Source organism: Hyla sarda, chromosome 1 (genome assembly GCF_029499605.1).
Source record: "Hyla sarda isolate aHylSar1 chromosome 1, aHylSar1.hap1, whole genome shotgun sequence".
Classification (NCBI taxonomy): Eukaryota; Metazoa; Chordata; class Amphibia; order Anura; family Hylidae; genus Hyla; species Hyla sarda.
Genome location: NC_079189.1, coordinates 598,180,358 through 598,206,713, shown reverse-complemented (window position 1 = coordinate 598,206,713; position 26,356 = coordinate 598,180,358). Strand labels below are relative to the sequence as shown.

At 40.7% G+C, this 26,356-nt stretch overlaps 1 protein-coding gene across 1 annotated transcript; it reads right to left on the bottom strand.

The window, feature by feature from the left end:
• Window positions 1–14,533: 14,533 nt before the first annotated feature.
• On the bottom strand, window positions 14,534–25,824 carry LOC130296152 (C-C motif chemokine 5-like). The gene is made up of 4 exons (XM_056547405.1): window positions 25,667–25,824; window positions 21,085–21,211; window positions 15,988–16,087; window positions 14,534–14,815 (listed from the first exon to the last, which is right to left on the bottom strand). The coding sequence occupies exons 1-4, from the start codon at window positions 25,725–25,727 to the stop codon at window positions 14,798–14,800; spliced, it is 306 nt and encodes a 101-aa protein (XP_056403380.1). The 5' UTR covers window positions 25,728–25,824; the 3' UTR covers window positions 14,534–14,797.
• Between the last annotated feature and the right edge of the window lie 532 nt (window positions 25,825–26,356).

Here is a 26,356-nt window from a genome sequence, read left to right as displayed (position 1 = left end):
ACGTCACTCGTCACAGCCCACATGACCCGACGCATAACCTGAGCCTGCCGAGCGCGGCCAGGTAAGGAAATATGAAATATAGAAAAAGCAGGAGGAGTTCGGGGCGGGCCGCCGCTGGTCACTGTTTTAAAGTGACCGTGGCCGGGCTATTGGGGGCCCCCGATCTGCTACTGAGCAACCCGCAGGAATGTCCCGAATGTGATGGGGCCCCCTGCGGGCACGGGGCCCGGAGCAGGTGCTCCATGAGCGCCAATGATGATCCGGCCCTGCTCCGGTGGGACAGCCCCTAGTTGCCTCTCCTCTACTCTAATTCTATAATGTTTATACATGTATATATTTAATGATAATGTATATATAATATAATGTATAGTACTTACCTTGGTTAGCGTCGCAGGACCTTCGGTCATGTCACCATGTTAATATCCTCTATGGTATGTTAGAGGACCTTTGGAGGTCCTTGGGTCATGTGTTACCCATAATCCGTTGTAATGGTGATTGACATCAGTATGAACCAATTAGCACTAGTCCAGCCCCTGCCCATATAAGGGAGCTGTAGCCAATTATTTCTCTCTTGCGCTGCTGCTCTCATGGATGCCGGACTAGCAGGATCTGCGCATCTTGCAAAGACACGCTAGGCCTGAAAACCTACCGGCCTCAGCTGAACTAAAACCTTGAGTTCTAAACTACCCCCGCTAGCGTGACTTCTGGACTGCAACTAATTCCCCTAAATCCAGTTGAACAGCGCATATTATCCTAAAGACTCTAAATTGCTAAAGTCCCAACCTTTGTCAATCTCCAAGAAAGCAGTTGTATGTATAAAGACTGTTCAGTTTATGAAACTTGCAGAAAATCTTCAGTAAAAGTTAAACCTGTTTCAGAAAACTCTCCGGTTGTGGACATTCCATTATCATCCACCTCCCTATCGCTCTTGGGAAGGGTGGCGGTAGGACAAGCATTACTGAGGAGCCCTCACCCTGGCATAACGAATAGCAAGGGTTAACAAGCACCCTTTTGTCACCGCACAGCTACACCCCCATATACCCTACTCCCCCAGGCTATCACATTTATAAAACACAATCACATGTTTAGTCCTACCCATGTGTGGTTATTATCATCTTTATTTTTTTCATATTTTACTATATGCTTTGTGTTTTTTTTGTACCTTTGTGTTATCCCCGTATGTTGTGCGGTAGAAGAATGGCCATAATGTGTTCTGACCCATATAAAAGACTTGTGTCAGTGTATGCACCTTGTATGACTAAGGCTCATTCCACGAGCCGAAATGCGTCACCTGTGCCTACTCTATCCATGTACTTTTAACTAATAAAGTGCTCCGTTGGATTCATTTGGCACTGGACATTCCAATTTCTTGGAAATTGGATGTTCCTGATTGTGGTCATGCAGATGCTTAACATGTCTTTTTTTATGTATCAAGCTTCTTTTTTTTGGCTCACAAATCACTCTGTGCTGCTGCTCACTCATTCTGACATCCACTGCTCAAGAAGGGGTGTGTCCGAAGCAAGCATTGAGCCCGCCCTCACTCACCATTCATTCACTTCCTCCCTGAGTCTGCTGTGCTGGGTCTCTTCATCCAATCACTCCAGGCTGCTCTGAAACCCCCTCTTCTCTGTTTTCATGCTGCAGTCTGATAGGACAGGTGTGAGCACAGAGGAGTTCTAGTTTTGCCCTCACTTCCTAGATTCCTGTGCTTCAGCTGGGACAAAGATGATGCTGCAGCCAGACAGGATTAAAAAAAAAGACCACTAGGGGTCCTCATACCATCCAGGACGGATGGTATGAGGACCCCTAGTGGTCTTTTTTTTTAACATGCCATGATTTCTATAAAAAGGAGATACAAAGGTAGAAAGTTTAATGTTTTGGCAAGATGTACAACATGTAAAAAGTTTTTTTTATTTTGAAAGCGCTCATTTAAATCACAAAAGCATTTAATTCTTCAGATTATAAAAGCCAAAAATAATTTTAACAGGAAAGATTGTAGCGTTGTGCAAGCAGGATGCGGTAGAGAGCAGCAAAAAGTACCTTCTGGATTGAAGCCAATTTTGAAGAGGCTGAAGGAAGCCTCTTACTGCACCAGTGTTTCACAGCCGTTGGATGTCCAGGCATGCTGGGAGTTGTAGTTTTGCAACAGCTGAAGGCACCTTGGTTGGGAAACGTTGCACTACACACTCACTGAAGACAAATATTATATTTTAATAGTTTGGTCATTTCGGCATGTGGTGATACCAAACATATTTTTTTAATTATTTTTTTTAATACTTTTTTATTAGTAAATTGGGAAAAGGGGGTGATTGAATTTTTATTGGGGGAGGGGCTGTTTTTTAACAGTATTGTATTGATTGCTATTACTGTTCAGTTCTATGCCTAAGCATAGCACTGATCAATGATATTGGTGATCTACTTGTAAGGTCTGGCAGAAGTAAGATCCCAAAAGCGGCCCTGGAGCAGGTGAGCTGAGCTCCGGCCACCATCTTGAACTATCGGACCCCCGTGAATGCGTTCTTGGTGAGCCGATGAATCATCCCCGTGGTTACCATACATTTCTCTGCGGCGCAAGATAACTAAATTGCATTATAAACTGTACGAATGGTCAAGTAATTCATACAGGGTTTAGTCCGCCATATGGAAGAGTGTCGTGGTCATGTGATTTCTCGCTGTTTGTGCTGTACTGGCAGAGGTTCACTTATAGTCTTAGGGTAATTAAAGGGGTATTCCAGGAAAAAACTTTTTTTTTTTTTTTATATCAACTGGCTTCAGAAAGTTAAACAGATTTGTAAATTACTTCTATTAAAAAATCTTTATCCTTTCAGTACTTATGAGCTGCTGAAGTTGAGTTGTTCTTTTCTGTCTAAGTGCTCTCTGTTGACCCCTGTCTCGGGAACTGTCCAGTTTAGAAGCAAATTCCCATAGCAAACCTCTTCTACTCTGTGCAGTTCTTGAGACAAGCAGAGATGTCAGCAGAGAGCACTGTTGCCAGACAGAAAAACAACTCAACTTCAGCAGCTGATAATTATTGAAAGGATTAAGATTTTTTAATAGAAGTAATTTACAAATCTGTTTAACTTTCTGGAGCCAGTTGATATATATATATATATATATATATATATATATATATATATATATATATATAAAGTTTTTTTCCTGGAATGCCCCTTTAACTTGTCAGATACAATAGTCATTAGAGCAGTGTTTCTCAACCGGTGTGCCTCCAGCTGTTGCAAAACTACAACTCCCAGCATGCCCGGACAGCCTTTGGCTGTCCGGGCTTGCTGGCAGTTGTAGTTTTGCAACAGCTGGAGGCGCCCTGGTGGGAAAACACTGCATTAGAGAGATGCATGGGCCTATAGGAAGGGCAAGTAATATATAAAAATAACCTTAGGCAAAAAGAATGAATGGCTGACACCCAACTGTGTGGAATTTAAACTTAATCTTTAATAAATCCATTAAAATAACAAGTATTCCGGGCAGGGAAAGAGGAATAAACCATTTAGGCATATATTTAAATAACACATTTTAAAAGAGCTGAGATACATGAGCCGAAGAATTCAAAATTCCTATGTATCTCAGCAGGCGGCAGGCTATGCTAAATATAGTGTATTATAGTGTATTAATAACACATGTATCTAAGCAAATATATCAGCACAGTGGACCTGTCCCCATAGCGTCTGTATAGAAATTTTTAGGAATTTTGCATGGTCAAAAGTATTCAGACCCTTTGCTATGTCATGAATTTAGCTCTGGCTCCTCCCATTTCTCTTGATCCTCTTTGAGATGTTTCTCCACCTTGGTTGGAGTCACCTGCGGTAAATTCATCTGATTGGACAGGATTTGGGAAGACACAGCCCTGTCTATATTAGGTCTCACAGCTGACAATGTATATGTTATGTTTAGGGCTCTGGCCGTGAGCGCATGGCCCCGTCACCTCCCGATGCCGGCGGGGCTGGGATTCGCATTGCGGGACGCGCCTGCATGTAAGCCCGTCACTCACCTGGTGCTTCTCCTGCCTCCCCCTCTGTCTCTCTGCTCCGGCACGCGCGCCGGAGTTTGGAGATTTAGAGGGCCAGTACGCCTTATAATCAAGTGAACACCTGTGGCTCAATTACAAGTTCCTCCACCTCCCACACTTTCCTGCTGGATCTTTGTTGTCCCAGTGCCTAAGAGAAAGCGCACCTGTTAGTTGTCGTGCTGTGTTACTAACCCTTTGCTCTGTGACCTGACCTTGCTCCTTTGCCGCCTGCCTTTTGACCTCCTGCTCTGTTCCTGACTACACACCTGTGCCGTCTGCCCTGACCTTCTGCAATCCTGACCATGAGTTGCCATATCCTATCTGTGCCTCGAAACGCCTCAGCCGCGTGTGTGGTCGAGCCATGCCAGGGGTAGCGACCTGGTGTGCCTCCTGCCGCAGCAAGTCTATCCCGCTTTGTGGCGGGCTCTGGTGAAAACCAGCAAAATCTTAGACTCCGCTCCCTGGTGTGGTCCGTGTCATCTGCCACACAGGTCCAGCGGATCTACTACTACAAGCGTTCCTGTCTACAGAAACGTGAGTTTTACAGTATATCAGCGCAAAAACCAAGCCATGAGGAGAAAAAGCTGCCTGTAGAGCTCAGAGACAGAATTTTGTGGAGGCACAGATCTGGAAAGAGGAAAAAAAGGTCTACAGTACTGGAAGTTCCCAAGAGCTCGGTGGCCTCCATCATTCTTACATGGAAGAAGTTTGGAACAACCAGGACTCTATCTAGAGTTGCTGCCCCACCAAACTAAGTAATCAGGAGAGAAGGGCCTTGGTAAGAGAAGTGACCAAGAACCGAATGGTCACTCTGTCTGAGCTCTAAAGATCTGCAGAATAACTTTACAATTGCATGTTATTAAAAAATCTGCTTCTTTCTATTTAATTTTCCACTTTGAAGAAATGACCACTAGGGGTCTCCCTACCAGTCCTTGCAGCAAGCATTTCAGACTCATGCTGGAGTCCTAAACACTACGAGCTGCCAGTCTGCTTTGTTCACAAAGGAGAACACTCAGAGCTGCCAGCCTGCTTTGTTCACAGCCTGTTTGGCTGTGAACAAAGCAGGCTGGCAGCTCTGAGTGTTTAGGACTCCAGCATGAGTCAGAAATGCTTGCTGACAGGACTGATCGGGAAAAATACAATAGAAAGAAGCATATTTTTCATTAACATGCTATTGGAAAGTTATTCAACATTCATTAATTCAAAATATATCAAAAGCTTATTTGATGAGAGGTACCCTTTAATTCTAAGTATTGTATCTGGAGGAATCCAAAGCCCTGCCCATCACTGCTCTGCAGAGAAGAATGGCAGAAAATCCCCAAATCCAGGTGTGTAAACCTTGTGGCCTCATCCTCAAGAAGAAGGCGGCTGGAATCATTGCCAAAGGGGCTTCAACTAAGTCCCGAGTAAAGGGTATGAATACTTATGTCACTGCAAGATTTTACTTTTTCCATTCTCTTTATGGGGTATTGAGGGCAGAATGATGGAGGACACAGACCCCTTTTTATGGTTACTCTGGCCCAGCTTAGGGCACAATGCTAGCTGGATGAGCAATTATATTGTTGCTATAAAGATCATTGGTAGGAACCCAAATTATGTGCACGTTCTTAAAGGGGTAGTCCGGTGGAAGACTTTTTATTTTATTTTAAATCAACTCAATCTTAATTCTTCCAGTACTTATTAGCAACTGTATACAACAGAGAAAATTCTTTTCTTTTTGTATTTCTTTTCAGTCTGACCACAGTGCTCTCTGCTGACACCTCTGTCCATGTCAAGAACTGTCCATAGTAGGAGAAAATCCCCATAGCAACCATATGCTGCTCTGAACAGTTCCTAAAAAGGACAGAGGTGTCAGCAGAGAGCACTGTGGTCGTGGCAGAAAATAAATACAAAAAGAAAATAATTTCCTCAGTAGTATACAGCATCTGATAAGTACTGGAAGGATTAAGAATTTTTTATAGAAGTAATTTATAAATCTGTTAACTTTCTGGCACCAGTTGATTAAAAAAAAACTAAAAATAAGTTTTCTACAGGAGTACCCCTTTAATGGCCTTAGACAATGTGATACATGGACAATTGATCTTAAATGGGCACTGTCAGAATACAAAACGTTATTTGTTTTACATCTTGGCAAAACATTACCCTTTCTAATATACTTCATAAAAAATGTTATTTCCTTTTTATAAACATCATTCCCTATAAAAAAAAAAAAAAGACCACTAGGGGTCCCGATACCATCCAGAACATAATCCTGTCCGGCTGCAGCATCATCTTTGCCCAGGATGAAGCACAGACACGGACAAAGTCCTCACTCCCGTCCTATCAGACTGCAGCATGAAACCAGAGAGGAGGGGGTTACAGAGCAGTCTGTAGTGACCGGATGATAAGACCCAGCACAGCACAGCAGACTCAGGGAGGAATCGAATGCATGGTGAGTGAGGGTGGGCTCAGTGCTTGCCTTGGACATGCCCTTTCCTGGGCAGTGGATGTCAGAATGAGTGAGCAGCAGAACAGAGGGATTTGTGACCCAAATATAGAAGCTAGACACATAAAGAATCTGCATGACCTAGTGAGTTACATATATAAGCATTACTTTTTTTGTGTGTGATATAATAGGTAGAATGAGAGAAATCTCTGTACTTTTAACAACAGTATATGGAAAATTTCTCTTCATAGTCTAGAAACCCTCGATGATCGGGTTGGAATGGACTGTTCCGAATGCTGGAGCCGGTGCCAGGAGCTCTTGACATCATAGTCCCGCCCCCTCATGACATCACGCCCCACCCCCTCAATGCAAGTCTATGGGAGGGGGCATGACGGCTGAGCAGCGGAGTACCCCTTTAAGTTTTTATACTCATGAGACAGTAGTTTGTGGTATCTAGCTAGCATGACTTTGGACCCCCAGAGTACTGGAACTGTTTTAGACACTGTTTCCTGACCACCAACCATGTTCTTTAATGAAGCATAAGGATGTCATAGTGGTAGGGTCTCCTGCTTCAGAGTGGACCTGGTGCATGTGTTACTTGGTCAGTCATAAATTTAACATTTTCTCTTCAGCAGCTGGGTAAATTAATAATGGATACTTATTGAACAAAAACAGGCAGGGTGTGCCACAACTGGACACTCAAGACACCTTAGGGGCTACATTTCATAGGAACATATGGTCAGACGTGGATTAAATCCTTTAGCATAAGAAAAAGTAGACGGCACTCACCCAACCTCATGTACAAAATCTTCTTTTATTAAATCGTGCATAAAAATCATCTCAGTGGACTATCAGGTTCTCTCCGCTGGCATGCCGGCGGAGTGAACCTGTTAACCAGCTGAGATGATTTTTATACACGATTCAATAAAGGAAGATTTTGCACATGATGATGGGAAAGTGCCGTCTACTTTTTCTTATTTCTTATTTTGCACATGATGACGGATAAGTGCCGTCTACTTTTTTCTTATTTCTTATTTTGCACATGATGATGGGTGAGTGTCATCTAATTTTTCTTATTTCTAATTTTACACAGGATGATGAGTGAGTGCTGTCTACTTTTTCTTATTTCTTATTTTGCACATGATGACGGATGAGTGCTGTCTACTTTTTTTATTTCTTATTTTGCACATGATGATGGGTGAGTGTCATCTAATTTTTCTTATTTCTAATTTTACACATGATGATGGGTGAGTGCCGTCTACTTTTTCTTATTTCTTATTTTGCACATGATGACGGATGAGTGCTGTCTACTTTTTTTTTATTTCTTATTTTGCACATGATGATGGGTGAGTGTCATCTAATTTTTCTTATTTCTAATTTTACACATGATGATGGGTGAGTGCGGTCTACTTATTCTTATTTTGCACATGATGACGGGTGAGTGCTGTCTATTTTTTAATTTCTAATTTCACACATGATGATTGGTGAGTGCTGTCTAATTTTTCTTATTTTTTATTTTACACATGATGATTGGTGAGTGCCATCTACTTTTTCTTATTTCTTATTTTGCTCATGATGACGGGTGAGTGCTGTCTACTTTTTCTTATTTCTTATTTTGCAAATGATGGGTGAGTGCGGTCTACTTTTTTTATTTCAAATTTTACACATGATGATTGGTGAGTGCTGTCTACTTTTTCTTATTTTTTATTTTACACATGATGATTGGTGAGTGCTGTCCACTTTTTCTTATTTCTTATTTTGCACATAATGATGGGTGAGTGCTATCTACTTTTTCTTATTTCTTATTTTGCAAATGATGATGGGTGAGTGCGGTCTACTTTTTCTTATTTCTTATTTTGCTCATGATAATGGGTGAGTACTGTCTACTTTTTCTTATTTCTTATTTTGCACATGATGATGGGTGAGTGCTGTCTATTTTTTTATTTCTAATTTTACACATGATGATTGGTGAGTGCTGTCTAATTTTTCTTATTTTTTATTTTACACATGATGATTGGTGAGTGCCATCTACTTTTTCTTATTTCTCATTTTGCTCATGATGACAGGTGAGTGCCGTCTACTTTTTCTTATTTTACACATCATGACGAGTGAGACCCATCTACTTTTTCTTATTTCTTATTTTACACATAATGGGCGAGTGCTGTCTACTTTTTTCTTATTTCTTATTTTGCACATGATGACAGGTGAGTGCTGTCTAATTTTTCTTATGCTGTGGACTGTAAATGAATAATAGCTCAACAAAACTTTGCTCAGACTCTAGTTGATCACAAGGAAGCTCTGTGGCTTGGCCTTCATGAAACTAATAACATAAAGCAATTGCAAATTACCAAGAAAATAAATATTGAGCATCAAGCAGATCAAGAAAGTAAAAACAAATACAATATTTGAATGATTTATTTTTTTATTTATCCAAAATCACATTAAGTGTATGAAAAACCCCAAACCACATCATTGTAAAAAAATAAAAATGAAAACAAATATAAACCACATTATATAAATTATCTCTGTCTAGATATACTTGGATGAGCTGCCTTAAACTTGTAAGATGGAAATGCAGTTCTGCATTGTGCGCACCATAAAATTTTTACCGAAAATTGAATAGGCCCATGTTATGAATACATAACAGTAAAATTAAAATGTTATATATATATATATATATATATATATATATATATATATATACATTTTATAAAACCTTATGGAATGGAATGATCTCAAAGTCTCATAAGAGTTAAAATTACATTCTTCCAATGGTCACCAAGAAGAAGTTGTTTTCGAGAAATATTCCAAAAAGAAAAATAACAGTCAATAGAAAGAATTAATAATTTATTCCCGAATTTTTGTCCCTGCAAATCATCAAACAAGAGTTGAAAAGACTTTGGGATGTCAGAAGGAAGGAACGTGTTCATGAATGGTAGGTACCAACTGTGGGTGGAACAGGTCAGGTACCCTATTGTGTATAGCCATGGGAGTTGACATAAGAAATCAAGAAATATAAGAAAGAGTTCTTTACAGTAACAGTGGAGAGCTGGGGAAAAGTGTTGACAATGGGGGAGATTTATCGAAACCTGTGCAGAGGATAAAGTTGACCGGTTGCTCCTAGCAACCAATCAGATTGCTTCTTTCAGTTTTGAAAGAAGCGATCTGATTGGTTGCTATGGGCAACTTGTCAACTTTTCCTCTGCACAGGTCTTGATGATAAATCTCTCCCTATGTATTTATCCTATTGACCATGATAGATCAATCTTCTACAACCAAGCCTGGTGGGTCTTGTTTTGCCTCGTTTTTTTGGCCAAATATCAAGACCTCTGGGACACATTCCATACCCCTTCTGTAAACCAAAGCTGCCAAGTAATCCAGAGGACAGAGAAACAATAATCTGACAAAGACATCATAAACCTTATATAAAAATATATTAACAAAGAATGAATATATATATACTGTATGGGGGAGATTTATCAAAACCTGTGCAGAGGAAGAGTGGTGCAGTTGCCCATAGCAACCAATCAGATTGCTTCTTTCATTTTCCACAGGCTCTTTAGAGGCCTGTGGAAAATGAAAGAAGCGATCTGATTGGTTGCTATGGGCAACTGCACCACTCTTCCTCTGCACAGGTTTTGATAAATCTCCCCCTATATCCTTATATTTTATATAATTGCAAAGATGAAATAAGCTACAATCATTACACCAGATCTTTCTCCACGGGGGGCCGTCAGTGACCCTCACAATGTAGAGACACATATATTTCACATGGGAAAAAAATTCACATTTTTATCATTTTTATTGCTTACGATATTAAAGTGACTCAGCATTTCTGAATGGCGCAGATTAGGGGAAGAATAGAAAGGAATTTAGTCATCTAATCTAATGGGCCAACCTTCCATGAGCAAGAGGGTGAAGAAGACTGTCAACCCGCTCGGGCTTTGGGAACGTGATGTCACAGCTGATCTCTACTGAATGGATGGCCTGCATTATTAGTGATGTCACTGCTCTCCAGGGAATTGATAGGCTGCATTATTAGTGATGTCACTGCTCTCCAGGGAATGGATGGCCTGCATTATCAGTGATGTCACTGCTCTCCAGGGAATTGATAGGCTGCATTATTAGTGATGTCACTGCTCTCCAGGGAATGGATGGCCTGCATTATCAGTGATGTCACTGCTCTCCAGGGAATGGATGGCCTGCATTATTAGTGATGTCACTGCTCTCCAGGGAATTGATAGGCTGCATTATCAGTGATGTCACTGCTCTCCAGGGAATTGATAGGCTGCATTATCAGTGATGTCACTGCTCTCCAGGGAATGGATGGCCTGCATTATTAGTGATGTCACTGCTCTTCAGGGAATTGATAGGCTGCATTATCAGTGATGTCACTGCTCTCCAGGGAATTGATAGGCTGCATTATTAGTGATGTCACTGCTCTCCAGGGAATTGATAGGCTGCATTATCAGTGATGTCACTGCTCTCCAGGGAATTGATAGGCTGCATTATCAGTGATGTCACTGCTCTCCAGGGAATTGATAGGCTGCATTATTAGTGATGTCACTGCTCTCCAGGGAATTGATAGGCTGCATTATTAGTGATGTCACTGCTCTCCAGGGAATTGATAGGCTGCATTATTAGTGATGTCACTGCTCTCCAGGGAATTGATAGGCTGCATTATTAGTGATGTCACTGCTCTCCAGGGAATTGATAGGCTGCATTATTAGTGATGTCACTGCTCTCCAGGGAATTGATAGGCTGCATTATTAGTGATGTCACTGCTCTCCAGGGAATTGATAGGCTGCATTATTAGTGAGGTCACGGCTGATCTCTAAGGAATGGATAGGCTCTATTATCAGCGATGACACCGCTGATCTCTAATGACTTGATAGTCTCTATTATCAGCGATGACACCACTGATCTCTAATGACTTGATAGGCTCTGTTATCAGTGATGACACCGCTGATCTTTAATGACTTGATAGGCTCTATTATCAGCGATGACACCGCTGATCTCTAATGACTTGATAGGCTCTATTATCAATGATGACACCGCTGATCTCTAATGAATTGATAGGCTCTGTTATCAGTGATGACACCGCTGATCTCTAATGACTTAATAGGCTCTATTATCAGCGATGACACCGCTGATCTCTAATGACTTGATAGGCTCTATTATCAATGATGACACCGCTGATCTCTAATGACTTGATATGCTCTATTATCAGCGATGACACCGCTGATCTCTAATGACTTGATAGGCTCTATTATCAGCGATGACACTGCTGATCTCTAATGAATTGATAGGCTCTGTTATCAGCGATGACACCGCTGATCTCTAATGACTTGATAGGCTCTATTATCAGTGATGACACCGCTGATCTCTAATGACTTGATAGTCTCTATTATCAGCGATGACACCGCTGATCTCTAATGACTTGATAGTCTCTATTATCAGTGATGACACCGCTGATCTCTAATGACTTGATAGGCTCTATTATCAGTGATGACACCGCTGATCTCTAATGACTTGATAGTCTCTATTATCAGTGATGACACCGCTGATCTCTAATGAATTCATAGGCTCTATTATCAGTGATGACACCGCTGATCTCTAATGAATTCATAGGCTCTATTATCACTGATGACACCGCTGATCTCTAATGAATGCATAGGCTCTGTTATCAGTGATGTCACCGCTGATCTCTAATAAATTGATAGGCTCTATTATCAGTGATGTCACCGCTGATCTCTACTCTCTTTACGCACATTCCTTTCCTTGGTGGCAGTATGTGTGTTTCAAGTGGGGTTTTTGCAGTGGTCAGGAATTCATGAAAATGCGACTTTTTTTAAAAAGGCGCATCATTTGGTGCAAACCCTTTAAAAAGGCACAAATCACCTCCATAAAAAAAAGTGGCGTAGAAGACACACGCATTACAAACATTTGTTGAAACTACTCATTAATATAAGCAGATCACCTTGTTATAAAAATAAATAATATATATATATATATATATATATATATATATATATATGTTTTTTTTTATATTTGGAAACATTTTTCAATATGGCCAGGATGGACGTGTTTAAAAGTCTGGATATTTGGTACAATTAAAGGGGTACTCTGGTGGAAAACTTTTTTTTTTTAAATCAACTGGTGCCAAAAAGTTAAACAGATTTGTAAATTACTTCTATTAAAAAATCTTATTCCTTCCTGTACTTTTTAGGGGCTGTTTACTACAGAGGAAATGCTTTTCTTTTTGGATTTCTTTTCTGTCACAACCACAGTGCTCTATGCTGACCTCTGCTGTCCATTTTAGGAACTGTCCAGAGCAGCATATGTTTGCTATGGGGATTTTCTCCAGCTCTGGACAGTTCCTAAAATGGACAGCAGAGGTCAGCAGAGAGCACTGTGGTCGTGAGAGAAGAGAAATAAAAAAAAGAAAATAATTTCCTTTGTAGTATACAGCCGCTAATAAGTACTGGAAGGATTAAGATTTTTTAATAGAAGAAATTTACCAATCTGTTTAACTTCCTGGCACCAGTTGATTTAAAAAAATAAAAATAAAAACATTGTTTTTTTAAATCAACTGGTGCCAGAAAGTTAAGCAGATTTGTAAATTACTTCTATTAAAAAAAATCGTAATCCTGACAGTACTTATCAGGCGCTGCATGATCCACAGGAAGTTATTTTCTTTTCGAATTTCCTTTCTGTCTGATCACAGTGCTCTCTGCTGACACCTCTGTCCATTTTAAGAACTGTCCAGAGTAGGAGCAAATCCCCATAGCAAACTTCTCCTGCTCTAGACAGTACCTAAAATGGACAGAGGTGTCAGCAGAGAGCACTGTGGTCAGACAGAAAGAAAATTCAAAAAGAAAAGAACTTCCTGTGAGTAATGTAGCAGCTGGTAAGTACTGGAAGGATTAAGATTTTTTAATTAAAGTAATTTACAAATCTATTTAATTTTCTGGCACCAGTTGATTTCATTTTTTTTTTTCCAGTGGAGTGCCCCTTTAAGTTTAATACACAAGGGATCACCTCTGAAAGAGCTTCCTATAACACTCTCCTGTAAGGTGGGCAAATTCACACATTTTTTAAATTGCACCAAATTTATAGCCCGACTTGCGCCTTTTTGTAAATTTGGTGCAGTGAGTTAAAAAAAGTTAAAAAAAACATACCACATCCATTATTCGTAAATACCCCCACTGTCTATATAACCCTACAACCCTTTAAAGGGGTACTCCAGTGAAAAACTTTTTTCTTTTAAATCAACTGGTGGCAGAAAGTGAAACATATTTGTAAATTACTTCTGTTAAAAAATCTCAATCCTTCCTGTACTTATAAGCTGCTGAATACTACAGAGGAAATTATTTTCTTTTTGGAATGCTCTCTGATGACATCACGAGCACAGTTCTCTCTGCTGACGTTACTATAACAATAATAATGCTTTATTTATTGTTGTCCTTAGTGGGATTTGAACCCAAGTCCCAGCACTGCAAGGCAGCAGTGCTAACCACTGAGCCACCATGCTGCCCTTAGCATACATCTGCTATGCACGGTTGCTAAAATGGACTGAGATGTCAGCAGAGAGCACTGTGCTCGTCATGTCATCAGTGTGCCAAAAAGAAAGGAATTTCCTCTGTAGCATTCAGCAGCTAATAAGTACTGGAAGGATTAAGATTTTTTAATAGAAGTCATTTACAAATATGTTTAACTTTCTGCCACCAGTTGATTTAAAAGAGAAAAGGTTTTCACTGGAGTACCCCTTTAAAACCCTGAAAAATAGTGGTTTAACCCTATTACTCTGAGGCTGCAGCAAGAATGAGCAAGACGTCTGTATTACAGAAATAAAGCAATTATTAAATTAAGCGAGTTACTATAATCTGGAATTACTATGTAGTCATTTATAAAATGGCGCAGGAATATAATGTCGCGGATATGGAATGACGTAATATTCAGTATTGCACTAAGGCAGGGTTTTTCCAACCAGGGTGCCTCCAGCTGTTGCAAAACTACAACTCCCAGCATGCCCGGACAGCCGTTGGCTGTCCGGGCATGCTGGGAGTTGTAGTTTTGCAACAGCTGGAGGCACCTTGGTTGAGAAACCCTGCACTATGACTTACGCTAAAGTTCTAATTTAGCCTCCGGTACCATAGATAAGCCAAGAATGAGGAAAGGGTTCAGAGGATACGAAGCACTGGATACCATAGACAGTAAAGGTTGGAATAAAAGCAGATTTACATTATGGCAGAAAGTGGACACAGAACGGCGAGGCCGGACTCCACCCATCAGGCTTTCTTTCTCACGGACCTCTAGCACCGCCAACAGGCAATCCCTGGAAATGTTCAGCGACCACACTTGTTCTGAAGAAAAGAAAACACAATGCAAGTTAGAGAAAAAGATCCCTTCAAAATCTTCAATCTGTAATTAGTTAAAGGGGTACTCCGGAGGGAAAAAAAAAAATGTTTTCAAGCCAACTGGTGATAGAAAGTTGTACAGATTTGTAAATGACTTCTATATAAAAATCTTAATCCTTCCAGTACTTATCAGCTGCTATATACTCCAGAGGAAGTTGAGTAGTTCTTTTCTGTCTGATCACTTTGCTCTCTGCTGCCATCTGGAGGAAGTCGTGTAGTCTTCCCAGTCTGACCACAGTGCTCTCTGCTGACACCTTTGTCCGTGTCAGGAACTGTCCAGAGCAGGAGAAAATCCTCATAGTGAAATACAGTTCCTGACACGGCCAGAGGTGGCAGCAGAGAGTACTGTGGTCAGACTGGGAAAACTACAAGACTTCCTCCAGGTGGCAGCAGAGAGCAAAGGGGTCAGCCAGAAAAGAACTACACAAATTCCTCTGGAGCATACAGCAGCTGATAAGTACTGGAGGGATTAAGTTAGTTTAAAAAAAAAAATTCCCTCTGGAGTACACCTTTAAAGGGGTACTCCCATGGAAATCTTTTTTTTTTTTATCAACTGGTGCCAGAAAGTTAAACAGATTTGTAAATCACTTCTATTTAAAAAATCTTAATCCTTCCAGTACTTTTTAGGGGCTGTATACTACAGAGGAAATGCTTTTCATTTTGGATTTCTTTTCTGTCATGAGCACAGTACTCTCTGCTGACCTCTGCTGTCCATTTTAGGAAATGTCCAGAGCAGGAGAATATCCCAATAGCAAACATATACTGCTCTGGACAGTTCCTAAAATGGACAGCAGAGGTCAGCAGAGAGCACTGTAGTCGTGACAGAAGAAAAATTCAAAAAGAAAAGCATTTCCTATGTAGTATTACAGCCCCTAAAAATGTACTGGAAGGATTAAGATTTTTAATATAAGTAATTTACAAACTTTCTGGCACCAGTTGATGAAAAAAAATAAAAGTTTTCCACCGGAGTACCCCTTTAAGCATGCTAGAACAGCTGTGACCCTCCAGATGTTGCAAAACTACAACTCCCAGCTTTTGGCAGTCCGGGCATTCTGGGAGTTGTAGTTTTACAATGGAGGATTATGTGGCAAGGAGACAATAAAATAATAATAACCTACCCTGAATTGTGGCTTGTGCTGGTCTACTTTTACCATTAAAGAGTTCACCCATTTAGAGTTGGGTGGGGCGCACAGGTACCTGTTCCTACGGGTGACGAATCTGTAAAAAAACAGAACATTTATTTAATTACACAAATTTTTTTTGTTGTGTCCTCCCTGACAGAGACATATACAAGAGCTGCATTGGCTTTCCTAAAGACCCCGGGGTGCATTTTCTGTTGCAAGTCAGAATGGTTGCTTAAAACTGCTAAAAACTTGTGCCTATAACATTTATTATGAGATGAAGAATAAGAATCCAGTGCTCCAATAGTCCATTAAAGGGTTACTCCACTGCCCCAGTGTTCGGAACATTTTGTTCTGAACGCTGGATGTGGGCTGCGGGGGTCGTGATATCCCGGCCACGGCCCCACATGACGTCAAAGCCATGCCCCTCAATGCAAGTCTATGGAAGAGGGTGTGTCAGTTGCCACACCCCCTTTCATAGACTTGCATTGAGGGGGTGTGGCATGATGTCACGAGGGCGTGACCGTGACGTCACGAGCCCCGCATCCAGCGTTCAGAACTAAATGTTCCGAACACTGGGGCAGTGGAGTAACCCTTTAAAGCTTTATATTTTATTGCAAATCCAATAAAAATGTATACACTTCTCAAACAAGACAAGACAGGCTTGACCCCCCCCCCCCCCCCCCTTTTTTTTTTTGGACAAAATCTTGGCGTTTCTCTCCCATAGAAGTCTGTGAGAGCAAGAAAAGTTAATAAATAAAAACATGAAAAAAAAAAATAAACATAAATAATAATTGCGACGTTAGTTTAGCATTGGCGTTTTTCCTGCTACCACTCCCCCCCCCCCCAATTCTTCAGTAGAAATCTGGAAATCCTTCTTGAGTCACATGATGAAAGAATCACATGACTTGCGATAAAAAAGGCACAAGATAAAAATACACAAAAATAAATAAAAATAAAAAAATTAATAAATAAAAATAACCTTTCAATACTAGAACCCACTATTTTATATATATATATATATTTTTATTTTTTTTATTTTTTTATTAACCCCTTAAGGACCAAGGGCATACAGGTACGCCCTTGGTCCTGCTCTCCTGATATAACGCGGGGTTACACAGTAACCCCGCGTCATATCACGGCGGGCCCGGCGTCATAGTGAAGCCGGGACCCGCCTCTAATAGCGCGCAGCGCCGATCGCGGCGCCGCGCGCTATTAACCCTTTAGCCGCGCGCTCAGAGCTGAAAGCAAAACCGAAAGTGGCCAGCTAGCTCAGTTGGGCTGTTCGGGATAGCCGCGGCTAATCGCGGCATCCCGAACGGCTGACAGGACAGCGGGAGGGCCCCTACCTGCCTCCTCGCTGTCCGATCGCCGAATGACTGCTCAGTGCCTGAGATCCAGGCATGAGCAGTCATGCGGCAGAATCGTTGATCACTGGTTTCTTATGAGAATCCAGTGATCAATGATGAAGATCAGTGTGTGCAGTGTTATAGGTCCCTATGGGATAACAATGATCAGTGTGTGCAGTGTTATAGGTCCCTATGGGAGCTATAACACTGCAAAAAAAAAAAAGGGAAAAAAAAAAGTGAATAAAGATCATTTAACTCCTCCCCTATTAAAAGTTTGAATCACCCTCCTTTTCCAATAAAAAAAAACAGTGTAAATAAAAGTAAAAATAAACATATATGGTATCACCGCGTGCGGAAATGTCCGAATTATAAAAATATATCATTAATTAAACCGCTCGGTCAATGGCGTGCGCGCAAAAAAATTTCAAAGTCCAAAATAGTGCATTTTTGGTCACTTTTTATATCATTTAAAAATGAATAAAAAGCGATCAATAAGTCCTATCAATGCAAAAATGGTACCGTTAAAAACTTCAGATCACGCCGCAAAAAATGAGCCCTCATACCGCCCCATACACGGAAAAATTAAAAAGTTATAGGGGTCAGAAGATGACAATTTTAAACATATTAATTTTCCTGCATGTAGTTATGATTTTTTCCAGAAGTACGACAAAATCAAACCTATATAAGTAGGGTATCACTTTAATCGTATGGACCTACAGAATAATGATAAGGTGTCATTTTTACCGAAAAATGTACTACGTAGAAACGGAAGCCCCCAAAAGTTACAAAACAGCGTTTTTTTTTTCAATTTTGACGCACAATGATTTTTTTTCCATTTCACCATAGATTTTTGGGCAAAATGACTGATGTCATTACAAAGTAGAATTGGTGGCACAAAAAATAAGCCATCATATGGATTTTTAGGTGCAAAATTGAAAGAGTTATGATTTTTTAAAGGCAAGGAGCAAAAAATGAAAATGCAAAAACGGAAAACCCCCCAGTCCTTAACCCCTTAAGGACGCAGGACGTAAATGTACGTCCTGGTGAGGTGGTACTTAACGCACCAGGACGTACATTTACGTCCTATGCATAACCGCGGGCATCGGAGCGATGCCCGTGTCATGCGCGGCTGATCCCGGCTGCTGATCGCAGCCAGGGACTCGCCGTCAATGGCCGACGCCCGCGATCTCGGTGCCGGGATCAATACAGATCCCAGCATCTGCGGCAGTTCGCGATTTAAATGAACGATCGGATCGCCCGCAGCGCTGCTGCGGGGATCCGATCATTCATAACGCCGCACGGAGGTCCCCTCTCCTTCCTCCGTGTGGCTCCCGGCGTCTCCTGCTCTGGTCTGTGATCGAGCAGACCAGAGCAGGAGATGACCGATAATACTGATCTGTTCTATGTCCTATACATAGAACAGATCAGTATTAGCAATCATGGTATTGCTATGAATAGTCCCCTATGGGGACTATTCAAGTGTAAAAAAAAAATTAAAAAAAATGTAAAAGTAAAAGTAAAAAAAAAGTGAAAAATCCCCTCCCCCAATAAAAAAGTAAAACGTCCGTTTTTTCCTATTTTATCCCCAAAAAGCGTAAAAAACATTTTTTATAGACATATTTGGTATCGCCGCGTGCGTAAATGTCCGAACTATTAAAATAAAATGTTAATGATCCCGTACGGTGAACGGCGTGAACGAAAAAAAATAAAAAATGTCCAAAATTCCTACTTTTTTAATACATTTTATTTAAAAAAAAATTATAAAAAATGTATTAAAAGTTTTTTATATGCAAATGTGGTATCAAAAAAAAGTACAGATCATGGCGCAAAAAATGAGCCCCCATACCGCCACTTATACGGAAAAATAAAAAAGTTAGAGGTCATCAAAATAAAGGGATTATAAACGTACTAATTTGGTTAAAAAGTTTGTGATTTTTTTTAAGCGCAACAATAATATAAAAGTATATAATAATGGGTATCATTTTAATCGTATTGACCCTCAGAATAAAGAACACATGTCATTTTTACCATAAATTGTACGGCGTGAAAACAAAACCTTCCAAAATTAGCAAAATTGCGTTTTTCGTTTTAATTTCCCCACAAAAATAGTGTTTTTTGGTTGCGCCATACATTTTATGATATAATGAGTGATGGCATTACAAAGGACAACTGGTCGCGCAAAAAACAAGCCCTCATACTAGTCTGTGGATGAAAATATAAAAGAGTTATGATTTTTAGAAGGCGAGGAGGAAAAAATGAAAACGTAAAAATTAAATTGTCTGAGTCCTTAAGGCCAAAATGGGCTGAGTCCTTAAGGGGTTAGGTTAAAGTAAAAAAAAACTACTTTGGACTGCAAAATGAAATAAAGAAAACAAAAAACAAAACAAAAATAAAAAATAAAGAAAAAAATTAAAGAAAAACAGAAAAAAAAAGTGGGTCAAAAATTCTGGCAAAATTTTAGCTTGAAGTAGGCCGATGAATAGGTAGTCTAAACTAAAGATTTGGCAACATGTAGCAAGAGCCACTGTGATACATTTGATACATTTATATACGATTTAAAGGGGTATTCCAGGAATTTTTTTTTTTTTATATATATATCAACTGGCTCCAGAAAGTTAAACAGATTTGTAAATTACTTCTGTTAAAAAAATCTTAATCTTTTCAGTACTTATGAGCTTCTGAAGTTAAAGGGATACTCCGGTGAAAACCTTTTTTCTTTTATATCAACTGGTGGCAGAAAGTTAAACATATTTGTAAATTACTTCTATTAAAAAATCTTAATCCTTCCAGTACTTATTAGCTGCTGAATGCTACAGGGGAAATTCCTTTCTTTTTGGAACACTGATGACATCACGAGCACAGTGCTCTCTGCTGACATTTCTGTCCATTTTAGCAACCATGCAGAGCAGATGCATAGCAGATGCATAGCAGATTCATAGCAGATGTATGCTAAGGGTAGCATGGTGGCTCAGTGGTTAGCACTGCTGCCTTGCAGTGCTGGGGACTTGGGTTCAAATCCCACTAAGGACAACAATAAATAAAGTGTTATTATTATAATAACGTCAGCAGAGAGAACTGTGCTCGTGATGTCATCAGAGAGCATTCCAAAGAGAAAAGAATTTCCTCTGTAGTAGTATTCAGCAGCTAACAAGTACAGGAAGGATTAAGATTTTTTAATAGAAGTAATTTACAAATATGTTTAACTTTCTGCCACCAGTTGATTTAAAAGAAAAATGGTTTTCACCGGACTACCGCTTTAAGGTTGTTCTTTTCTGTCTAAATCCTCTCTGATGACACCTGTCTCGGGAAACGCCCAGTTTAGAAGAGGTTTGCTATGGGGATTTGCTTCTAAACTGAGCGTTTCCCGAGACAGGTGTCATCAGAGAGGATTTAGACAGAAAAGAACAACCTTAACTTCAGAAGCTCATAAGTACTGAAAGGATTAAGATTTTATAATAGAAGTAATTTACAAATCTGTTTAACTTTCTGGAGCCAGTTGATATATATATAAAAAAAGTTTTTTCCTGGAATACCCCTATAAGTGTTTTCCAACCAGGGTGCTTCCAGCAGTTTCAAAGCTACAATTCCCAGCATGCCCGGACAGCCTTTGGCTGTCCGGGCATGCTGGGAGTTGTAGTTTTGAAACAGCTGGAGGTTCACTGGTTGGGAAACCCCTGACCAGTCTATGTTTACACTAAGAATTCCACAAGGATACATATCTGGTAGTATTTATATAGTCACTTACACAACTGCATCAATGTTGCAGCCCTTCGCTGTAGTTTGCTGGAAGTAGCACTTGACGTTCGGATATGGAATCTCTTTGTCGTTGACCCTCAGGCAGCAGTCGGAGGTCCTCAGGTTAGCAGACGTCACTGCAAAAAGAAGAAGGTTTTATAATATCTATATTCTTTAACACATAGAACACTTGCTAAAAAAATTCCTATGCTGTATTAAAGGGGTGCTCTGGGGAAATGCATATAAAAAAAAAAATCTCCAAAGCTACCACATTACCTGGATATGTTCCCTGTCAATGACCCTGTCCTGATATGCATGGCTCCTGCGGTCTTCTCTGTCTGCTGGATATTCTTTGCCATCCTGCAGCATGAATCCTACATTTCCCGGCAGCCATTGCAGCTCTTCTCTCACTGCTGTCCAGCTCATTCTCTGAAAGCAGCCCCCACCCTCCTGCTCTGGGAGGAGAGAAATTCAGTGTCTAAGGCTGCACATGTCTCCCAGCTAAAGGGGGGCATAATTCATCAGTGCAGGGAAGAAACCACTTTGTCTCTGTCTCTCAGTAGGGTGGGGGCTGCTTTCAGAGAGGGACTTAGACAGAGACACAGTGGATGGCTGGATGATGTCTTTTCTTTACTCCCTGCATGTAAGTGACAACTGAAAGAGGGGGACTGCTCTATAGCTAATGAATGATATTTAGAGAGTTAAATTGGTAGGTGAAAGGGAAAGGATGGGCTAAGGGTTTAGGTCCCTGGAGTACCCCTTTAACATAGGTCATTTGTCTACATCAGTGGTCTCCAACCTGAGGCTCTTTGTCAGCCGTAACACAATCCTGACAATCCTTTAATATACTTCAGAGCTGCATACAAAATTCTGCAGGATTGAGAACTAACATGTTACATGTTCACTATCTGGACAGAGTTTACCCTGGTTATTTACAGTCTGGAAAGTGTCACATTAAGAAACAAGCGCTGGAAATATGTGTAAATGCAGCTCTGGAGTATAATACAGGATATAACTCAGGATCAGTACAGGATAAGTAATATAATGTATGTACACAGTGACCTCACCAGCAGAATAGTGAGTACAGCCCTGGAGTATAATACAGGATATAACTCAGGATCAGTACAGGATAAGTAATGTAATGTATGTACAAAGTGACCTCACCAGCAGAATAGTGAGTACAGCTCTGGAGTATAATACAGGATATAACTCAGGATCAGTACAGGATAAGTAATGTAATGTGTGTACACAGTGACCTCACCAGCAGAATAGTGAGTACAGCTCTGGAGTATAATACAGGATATAACTCAGGATCAGTACAGGATAAGTAATGTAATGTATGTACACAGTGACCTCACCAGCAGAATAGTGAGTGCAGCTCTGGAGTATAATACAGGATCAGTACAGGATAAGTAATGTAATGTATGTACACAGTGACCTCGCCAGCAGAATAGTGAGTGCAGCTCTAGAGTATAATACAGGATATAACCCAGGATCAGTACAGGATAAGTAATATAATGTATGTACACAGTGACCTCACCAGCAGAATAGTGAGTACAGCTCCAGAGTATGATGCAGAATTTAACACAGGAAACCTTTTGCAGATGGTCCACTGTGTATAGTCAGTAACGTGGCGCTCAGCATTGTCTTTATGCTACAATAGGTAGCGATACTTTTGATACGAATCCCGTTTGAATGGAATTTCACTATCACATGGTGTTCTGTATGTGTTATTTCCGTGTGTTAGAGAAATTCCATTAAATAGGAATCGTATTGAAACTTCCCTGGGTCTAATAGAGCGATCACGGCTGACACCACCGCTTCTTTGCTGTGATAGAAGATAACAATGTATCCTTGTGATAAGACCCTTATACCAATACCACAGGGCTGCTGAATGTACTGTACGTGTAAGCTATAAAGCAGTGGTCTCCAACCTGTGGACCTCCAGATGTTGCAAAACTACAAATCCCAGCATGCCCGGACAGCCGTTGGACTGTCCGAGCATGCTGGGAATTGTAGTTTTGCAACATCTGGAGGTCTTCAGGTTGGAGACCACTGCTATAAAGTATCTCTCCTAGATAAAGTCATGAGTACTGAGGGTTCCTATCAGCCAAATGACCCGAATCTTTTGCACAGTTTTGGCTACTATGAGTTCGGTGAAAATTGCGTAGTATACTATTCTGCCCTATTGATGGTGCGCATAGCAGCCAAGCCTGCGCAAAAGATTAGCGTCATTTGGCTGATAGGAACCCTGAGAACTCATGAGTCGGCTGTATCTGTCAGGAGAGGATATTACAATCACAGATCTAAGTGAACAAAACACAAAAAAAACATAAAAGCACAGGAACCTACACATCCATAAAAAAGAACATTACACCAATGAACAGAAAGAACTGAGTGACAGCAAATCCACTAGACACGAGAGACTGTCAGTCCTATCTATACGGTGCAGTCTGATGTGTCAGTCCTATCTATACGGTGCAGTCTGATGTGTCAGTCCTATCTATACGGTGCAGTCTGATGTGTCAGTCCTATCTATACGGTGCAGTCTGATGTGTCAGTCCTATCTATACGGTGCAGTCTGATGTGTCAGTCCTATCTATACGGTGCAGTCTGATGTGTCAGTCCTATCTATACGGTGCAGTCTGATGTGTCAGTCCAATCTATACGGCACAGTCTGATGTGTCAGTCCTATCTATACGCTACAGTCTGATGTGTCAGTCCAATCTATACGGCACAGTCTGATGTGTCAGTCCTATCTATACGGTACAGTCTGATGTGTCAGTCCTATCTATACGGTACAGTCTGATGTGTCAGTCCTATCTATACAGTGCAGTTTGATGTGTCAGTCCTATCTATACGGTACAGTCTGATGTGTCAGTCCTATCTATACGGTGCAGTCTGATGTGTCAGTCCTATCTATAAGGTGCAGTCTGATGTGTCAGTCCTATCTATACGCTACAGTCTGATGTGTCAGTCCAATCTATACGGCACAGTCTGATGTGTCAGTCCTATCTATACGGTACAGTCTGATGTGTCAGTCCTATCTATACGGTACAGTCTGATGTGTCAGTTCTATCTATACAGTGCAGTTTGATGTGTCAGTCCTATCTATACGGTGCAGTCTGATGTGTCAGTCCTATCTATACGGTACAGTCTGATGTGTCAGTTCTATCTATACAGTGCAGTTTGATGTGTCAGTCCTATCTATACAGTGCAGTCTGATGTGTCAGTCCTATCTATACGGTGCAGTCTGATGTGTCAGTCCTATCTATACGGTGCAGTCTGATGTGTCAGTCCTATCTATAAGGTGCAGTCTGATGTGTCAGTCCTATCTATACGGCACAGTCTGATGTGTCAGTCCTATCTATACGGCACAGTCTGATGTGTCAGTCCTATCTATACGGCACAGTCTGATGTGTCAGTCCTATCTATACGGCACAGTCTGATGTGTCAGTCCTATCTATACAGTGCAGTCTGATGTGTCAGTCCTATCTATACGGTGCAGTCTGATGTGTCAGTCCTATCTATACAGTGCAGTCTGATGTGTCAGTCCTATCTATACGGTGCAGTCTGATGTGTCAGTCCTATCTATACGGTGCAGTCTGATGTGTCAGTCCTATCTATACGGCACAGTCTGATGTGTCAGTCCTATCTATACGGTGCAGTCTGATGTGTCAGTCCTATCTATACGGTGCAGTCTGATGTGTCAGTCCTATGTATACGCTGCAGTCTGATGTGTCAGTCCTATCTATACAGTGCAGTCTGATGTGTCAGTCCTATCTATACGGTGCAGTCTGATGTGTCAGTCCTATCTATACGGTGCAGTCTGATGTGTCAGTCCTATCTATACGGTGCAGTCTGATGTGTCAGTCCTATCTATACGGCACAGTCTGATGTGTCAGTCCTATCTATACGGTGCAGTCTGATGTGTCAGTCCTATCTATACGGTGCAGTCTGATGTGTCAGTCCTATCTATACGGCACAGTCTGATGTGTCAGTCCTATCTATACGGCACAGTCTGATGTGTCAGTCCTATCTATACGGCACAGTCTGATGTGTCAGTCCTATCTATACGGTGCAGTCTGATGTGTCAGTCCTATCTATACGGTGCAGTCTGATGTGTCAGTCCTATCTATACGGTGCAGTCTATCTCATATCTATCTATCGCATATCTATCTATCTATCTCATATCTATCGATCTATCTCATATATATCTATCTCATATCTATCTATCTATCTCATATCTATCTATCTATCTATCTATCTCATATCTATCTATCTCATATCTATCGATCTATCTCATATATATCTATCTCATATCTATCTATCTCATATCTATCTATCTATCTCATATCTATCTATCTCATATCTATCTCATATCTATCTCATATCTATCTATCTCATATCTATCTATCTCATATCTATCTATCTCATATCTATCTATCTACTCTGTATTCCTGTAAAGCAGTACAATTGGAAAAAACAGTAAACACAGAAAAATTACAAACTAGTCTAAAACGTAGAAATAAAAAAAAATAAAAAATAAAAACATAAAAGCAAAATAAAAATAATAAAAATCCAGTTCTTACCTTGGCTGATCAGACACATGGAGGCGAGGGTGAGGACCAGGATGAGGGCGGCGGGTGACATGTTTGGGAGAGGACAGGGATATATCCACTCTGTGAGGCTGTCCTACTGTGCTGTGATCTCTGCTGATCCTGGTATTTATCCTGCAGCTTTACTTTCATTTCTCCATTACATACATGAAACCTAGAGGGCTGGTTCCTGGTATCCGCCCTCCTACTATTATTGAGGGGGAGGTGAGGGGGTTGTTACAAATATGAATATTTCCCTTTTTTTTTTTTATTGTTTTCCCCTAGAAATCTGGAGTCTTTCCTGGTTATTGCTGTCATCCCTTTCGGTCAATTTTTACCCCTTATGGAATGAATTATATCCCTATTTATAATCCTGAAAGGTTGGTGAGTCATGTGTTCTTAATAAAAGACTAATTCCCATCCTCTACATTAGTGGTCTCCAAACTGTGGACCTCCAGATGTTGTAAAACTACAACTCCCAGCATGCCCGGACAGCCGAAGGCTGTCCGGGCATGCTGGGAGTTGTAGTTTTGCAACATCTAGAGGTCCACAGTTTGTAGACCACCACAGTTGGCACCCACCTCCCCATGCAGCTATTAGCAGCTAGAGTATTGGCTGGCTTAGGGGCCCTGTTACAACTGCGACCACTGCGACCCCTATCACTACCTCACTGCCTGTAGCATC